Source organism: Parambassis ranga, chromosome 21, assembly GCF_900634625.1.
Source record: "Parambassis ranga chromosome 21, fParRan2.1, whole genome shotgun sequence".
Classification (NCBI taxonomy): Eukaryota; Metazoa; Chordata; class Actinopteri; family Ambassidae; genus Parambassis; species Parambassis ranga.
In genome coordinates, this window is record NC_041041.1 from 6,830,313 (window position 1) to 6,836,513 (window position 6,201).

General features: G+C 41.2%; 2 protein-coding genes across 2 annotated transcripts; both read left to right on the forward strand.

Moving 5' to 3' along the window:
* The first annotated feature begins 923 nt into the window (after positions 1-923).
* Positions 924-2,007, forward strand: LOC114426897 (trace amine-associated receptor 13c-like). The gene is made up of 2 exons (XM_028394579.1): positions 924-1,099; positions 1,197-2,007. The coding sequence occupies exons 1-2, from the start codon at positions 924-926 to the stop codon at positions 2,005-2,007; spliced, it is 987 nt and encodes a 328-aa protein (XP_028250380.1).
* A 2,562-nt stretch (positions 2,008-4,569) lies between these two features.
* On the forward strand, positions 4,570-5,584 carry LOC114426898 (trace amine-associated receptor 13c-like). The gene is made up of 2 exons (XM_028394581.1): positions 4,570-4,637; positions 4,771-5,584. Exons 1-2 carry the CDS (start codon positions 4,570-4,572, stop codon positions 5,582-5,584), a joined length of 882 nt encoding a protein of 293 aa, XP_028250382.1.
* The last annotated feature ends 617 nt before the right edge of the window (positions 5,585-6,201 follow it).

Here is a 6,201-nt window from a genome sequence, read left to right on the forward strand (position 1 = left end):
CCGACATCAGCAGCTGGACTATTTCTTTTCCTTTTAAACATATAACACTGCAAAACCAGCTTAAGAGTTTGTGGCCTCATCAGCCACATTCTAACCATAAAAAAAAACACAAATACAATATAGACGATTATTTCTTTCTCCTCACTTCAGAGGCATTGTCTTTTAAAATATAAGCATACATTTCAAAATAAACCTGATTGAGTTATATCTTCCCATTAAGCAAATACTTACCATATACTACACAAATAATCAGCTCATAATATAACGACTTTCAAAATATAACAAAACATAATGAAGTTCTTTTACAGTGAAGGAATCTGTACACACTGACACCTGACAATAATGTACATTCTGAAATGAATATTATTTTTCTGGGGGGTCACCTTACCTTTTTTTAACCTCTGGCAGTTCACCGCTTACCTTTGTACCATTTCAAACTATTCATTGGACTTAAACTGCATGAATAAAACATGGAAAAATTTGGGTGTTTTAAAACCTTTGACCGGTAGTGTATCTGAGAGAGACAACAGGGAGTCATGAAGTTTGTATGTATGGGTGTGTAATTAGTACTAGGCTGTGTAGTTTAGACTATGCTGCTACACAACCTAATAATGCATAAAAACAATGAGATTAAGAAACTGGGCAAGGAAATTATTTGTAGATAATGCAGTTAATGCAGTGAAAGAAACTAAGGAGGAAGGGCAGAGGAAAGGTCACAAAGATAGAGAGCATCAGAGAGCCTTTAAGGTATCAAATAAAAGTATGATGAAGATGTAATGTGGGGAGTCAGGGAGGAGGGACAACAGAGACCTGAGAGAGACGTCAGAGCAGTGAGGAAGTGTGTCCACAAAGAGACGAAAGTGTGTGTATGACAGGGTTCAGGTCAGAGAGCTGCCACAGCTGCAGCTCTCTCCAGTTTTCTGATGACGGAGGTCAGTGATGGATCAGATCTCTGTTTTCCAGAGCTCCTCAACACCTCCTGCAGGAAACCGACACTTTCTCAGAGTGATGTTGTGTTTCTCCACTTTCTGATGTTGACCATCTCTGTGTTCACTGTAGTTCTCAACTTGCTAGTCATCATCTCAGTCTCTCACTTCAGGTTATCCTGTTGTTGTTTTTTAAACTGTAACTGCTGTTCTCTTAGTTTATCTTATTAACTCATATTGATGTGTTGATGTGTTCTTTTTTGCTTCCAGGCGGCTCCACACACCCACCAACCTCCTCCTCCTCTCTCTGGCTGTCTCAGACTTCACTGTGGGCCTCGTGGTCTTGCCTTGTGAATTTATCAGAAGAACAGCCTGCTGGTTTCTGGGTGAGTTCATGTGTTCATTTTCCAAATATGTCAACTCTGTCACTGTTAGTTCTTCACTTGTAAACATGGTCCTGATATCAGCTGATCGTTATGTGGCTATATGTGACCCTCTGCATTATCCAAGCAGACTCACTTTGACACGAGTTAAAATGTGCATTTTTCTGTGTTGGTTGTGTGTGGCTTTCTACTGTAGTATCTATGTAAAGGATGACTTATTACAAAAAGACACACATACTTCCTGCTATGGAGAGTGTGTGTTTGTTGTTGATGACATTACTGGAATAGTTGACCTTGTTATTCCTTTTATCACTCCAGTTACCATCATCATAGTTCTGTATATGAGAGTCTTTGTGGTGGCTCTGTCTCAGGCTCGTGCCATGCGCTCTCATATTACAGCTGTCAGTCTGCAGCATTCAGGGACTCTGACATCAAGGAAGTCTGAGTTGAAAGCGGCCAGGACTCTAGGCATTCTTGTAGTTGTGTTTCTAACTTGTTTCTGCCCATATTATTGTGTAGCTTTTTCAGGGGCCAACTCACAGGAAGTTATCATGATTGTGCTGTGTCTTATCTATCTAAACTCCTGTTTGAACCCTGTGATCTATGCACTGTTCTACCCCTGGTTTAGAAACTGTGTTAAACTTATTTTGACTCTGCAGATTCTGCAGCCGGGCTCCAGGGAGGCCAACATACTGTAGAGAGGCTGTGCATGGAGCTGATTATGCTCTATGAAAATCATTATATTAATTTTACTCAGTTCTATCCTTTGCATTGTTTTTTAACAAAACACACTGGAAGAGTCTCTACATGATCTTTGTTATTGCAGATCAAAGAACAGAAAAACTCAAACTGATTTAACATGTTTTTAATTGTTTCTCCTAAGACATTGACATCACATTATCAACTTACTTTGTTTTCATTAATTGTTTGGAATATTTGTTTTTACTGCCACTGCTTGTTTGCTCAAATATCTGTTTCCTGAATGGGGCATGATGATGATGTGATAATGTTCAGGGAGGTGGGTGTGTAAGGGCTCATAGCGTGATAATAAAGAAATAATACTTGTGCCATTATTATTTTGGTGTGATTATGAGTTTACAGTAGTGATATCCCGATTAGGTTTTTTTTTTTATTTCTTTTCATAGTGAAAATAAAATCATAGTGTCAAATGTGTCATTTAAGTTAACAAATGAAACACACAGATGGGTTATTTATCTTTTTATGGACACACAGAGACATAACTCTGCTTTATCAACTTATGCTTCTCCTACAGTTATAACAACAAACATTTAAAACTCATGATTGTAAAAATGTCACATGTGATGATATGTGATCCATTACCCATCATTTAAAGGGAACATACATGAAAAATATTGGGTCTTATTTAGTTAAAAAAGTGAGTGTTTGCCTTTCTAAAGAGAGTTGTAGAATTAAAGAAAACCTGGAAGCAAAAAATCACATGACTGTCACCTGCTGCAACCTGTACTGCATGTACACCCTCAAAACACACACACACAGCCATAGCCAATGGCAATAAGTGAAGTAGAATCTCAACTGAGGCCAACCGATAGTCCTCCTCCATGGCCTCCCCGAACTCCTCCCAGGCCTGAGTTTTTGCCTCTACAACTGCCCTAGCTGCAGCACGCTTGGCCTACTTTGCTTCCTCTGGCACTGAAAGATGGTTTTAATCAAGTATCAGGAAATTCTGGAAGAAAAAGCTGCCCAGCTATGTGGAGTGCTTCACTGGGTCTTCACCATGAGCCTGTCTCCAGAGGGTCCCTGTGATGTGGAAGACATCCTGCATAGTGCTGCCACTGCATGGCCCAGTGGTTATTAAAAGTGCTACATAATATTAGTTGCGTTGAGCTAATCCCTGCTTGGGTCATGGATTTCACAGCTCTGGGGAAGAAGCTATTCTTCAGTCTGTTGGTGTGGGTTTTGATGTTCCTGTACCTCTTTCCCGAGTAAAGAGGTACAAACAGTTTGTGTCCTGGTTGGGTGAGGTCTGCAGCTATATGACCATGATCTGGCTGTTGTATATAGAGTCCAGGTGTGGGAGAGGACTCCCCGCAATCCCCTGTGCTGTCTTCACCACCCAGGCAAGTCCTTCCTGTTCTGTGCAGTGTAGCTCAGAGGCACAGAGAGCCAGACAGTCTCTCTTCTGCCAGGTGTGTCAGGCAAAGTGACATCATTGTTGATCTGCTGGTTGCTGTTCTTGTAGTCGGTTATGGTTCTAATGCCTCTCCACATATCCCTTGGGTTGTTGTCAGTGTAGTGCTCCTCAAAGCGTTGTCTGTACCGGTGTTTGGCCTGGGCCCTGCTGTAGGCCAGCCTGTCACCTGACCTGTAGGCTACATCCTGCACTGTGCTGTCTCACCCAGGTTCCTGGTTTGGTGGCTTATAATGTAGCCTAGTGCGCACACCACTCCTCTTAACCTGCTTTTGTTTACAGTATCTCCTCCATCTCCTAGGCCACAGAGGGGATGGCGAGAGCTGTGGCGGTCTATTGGATCTCTAGTGGTATTAAATCCAGCTCAGGAACAGAACAGAACAGAAAGTTTGCAGTTGTTTCCAATGTGCAATAGGTCAGCCCAAAAACATCAACAAAACAAACAAGAGCAGAGAGCCCTGAGACGCTGCATGCTATGTGCCGCCATCTTTTTCTCTCCGCCATTGGCTGGTGTTCAGCAGGAGGGTCCCCCTTTATGACCCTTGTCCTGCCCAAGGTTTTCCTATTTGTAGTTTTTGTGGCTGTCATGGCAAGAACTGTCACCACAATCAGCACATCATAAATGCAATACATTTACATGACCACAGCAAGGCACTTAGTGGCAGTCCTTACGTTATCTTCACATTTGAGCAGCATTTTCTTAGTAAAGTTTGACTGTTTCTGCAAGACGTTGCTACACAGCCCAAATATAGATAAAAAACAATTAAGAAACTCTGCACACAAGGCTAGACAATTATTTGAAGCTGAACTTGAATGGTGGCAAGCACAGTACGAAGAAGACGTCATGTGTGCAGTGGAGGAGGAGGGACAACAGAGACATGGAAAGAGAGTGAGGAAGTGTGTCCACAAAGTGATAAAAGTGTGTGTATGACAGAGTTCTGGTCAGAGAGCTGCCACGGCTGCAGCTCTCTCCAGATCTCTGATGATGGAGGTCAGTGATGGATCAGATCTCTGTTTTCCTGCGCTCCTCAACACCTCCTGCAGGAAGCCAAATTTTTCTCACACTGATGTTGTGTTTTTCCGCATAATGATGTCGGCCATCTCTGCGATTACTGTAGCTCTCAACATGCTGGTCATCACCTCAGTCTCTCACTTCAGGTTATCTTGTTTTAAAAATTTTATTAATTTGTAAAAACTAATTGTTTTCTGTTGTTCTGTTCTGTTGTTTTCTGCTGTTTTCTTAGTTTATTTAGCTCATGTTGATGTTGTTTGTGTTCTTTTTTGCTTCCAGGCGGCTCCACACACCAACTAACCTCCTTCTTCTCTCTCTGGCTGTCTCAGACTTCAATGTGGGCCTCATGGTTTTTCCTGGTAAAATAATCACAACAACATCCTGCTGGTTTCTGGGTGATTTTACATGTTCACTTTACAAATATATTACCTGCCTCACTGTCTCTGCTTCAGTTGGAAACATGGTGATGATATCAGCTGACCGCTATGCAGCTATTTGTGACCCTCTGCATTATCCAAACAGAATCACTGCAGCAAGGATCAAACTGTGCATTTGTCTTTGTTGGCTTTTTTCAGGTGTTTATAGTAGTTACATAGTTTATGTTGACTCTATGCTGAATGTCAAGTATCCTCCGTGCTATGGAGAGTGCTTGATTGCCGTTAACTACATTACAGCAGTAATTGATCTTGTTTTAGTCTTTGTTGCTCCAGTTACCATCATCATAGTTCTGTATATGGCAGTCTTTTTGGTTGCTGTGTCTCAGGCTCGTGCCATGCGCTCTCACATTACATCCATCAATCATCACCATCATTCAGGGACTCTGACATCGAGAAAGTCTGAGCTGAAAGCAGCAAGGACTCTGGGTATTCTTGTGGTTGTGTTTCTAACATGTTACTGCCCACATTATTGTGCAGCTCTTATACGAGAGGACTCTCCCACTACTTTGTTGTTTCTAGTGTGTCTTATCCTTTTAAACTCCTGTATGAACCCTGTGATCTATGCACTGTTCTACCCCTGGTTTAGAAAAGCTGTTAAACACATTGTGACTCTGCAGATTCTGCAGCCGGGCTCCAGAGAGGCCAACATACTGTAGAGAGGCTGTGCACTGAGGTCATTCTGCTGTATGGAGATCTATATGTTATTGTCATTCAGTGTGTTATCTGTCACATCCAGGAAGTGAAAACATGTTTCCCTGAGAAAAAGTCACAAGCAGATTGCACGGATTGTGCTGTTTAACACATGACACATATTAACCCTTTGTATTGCAGCATAAAAAAGAGGTTTCTCAGTCAACACTTTATGTTCATTTGTAGGCATTCTTTAGTAAAGAGGAGCATCACATGTTTCTTCAGTTTCAGACAGTCATAGAATATAATGCACTATATAACTGCTTTCTATTATATCTTTAAGATAACAGATCAGATTCTGTTATATATACAGTATTTCCTAAAATTAACATTTTCTTATAGAGATATATAAAATGTAATGATAAACATGGGACTTATTTAATGAAAAACAAAACATTAAAGAGATGAGCTTGTAAACAGGATGAAAACCATGTATTCATGTAGTGCAGGGGTTGGCAACCTTCAGCATTAAAAGAGCCATTTGGGCCGGTTTCCCACTAAATAGAGCACACTTGGAGCCACAAACCCCTAACTACTAATCTACACCTATTTGACCACTAAATTGAAGGTAATATTAATCTAT

What these genes read in the sequence shown, in the direction of transcription:
- LOC114426897 (XM_028394579.1), top strand. Translation starts at nt 924, where the DNA reads ATGACGGAGGTCAGTGATGGATCAGATCTCTGTTTTCCAGAGCTCCTC. An exon ending in ATCTCAGTCTCTCACTTCAG is followed by an intron (nt 1,100 to 1,196) that starts GTTATCCTGTTG and finishes TTTTGCTTCCAG; the next exon opens with GCGGCTCCACACACCCACCA.
- LOC114426898 (XM_028394581.1), top strand. Translation starts at nt 4,570, where the DNA reads ATGTCGGCCATCTCTGCGATTACTGTAGCTCTCAACATGCTGGTCATC. An exon ending in ACCTCAGTCTCTCACTTCAG is followed by an intron (nt 4,638 to 4,770) that starts GTTATCTTGTTT and finishes TTTTGCTTCCAG; the next exon opens with GCGGCTCCACACACCAACTA.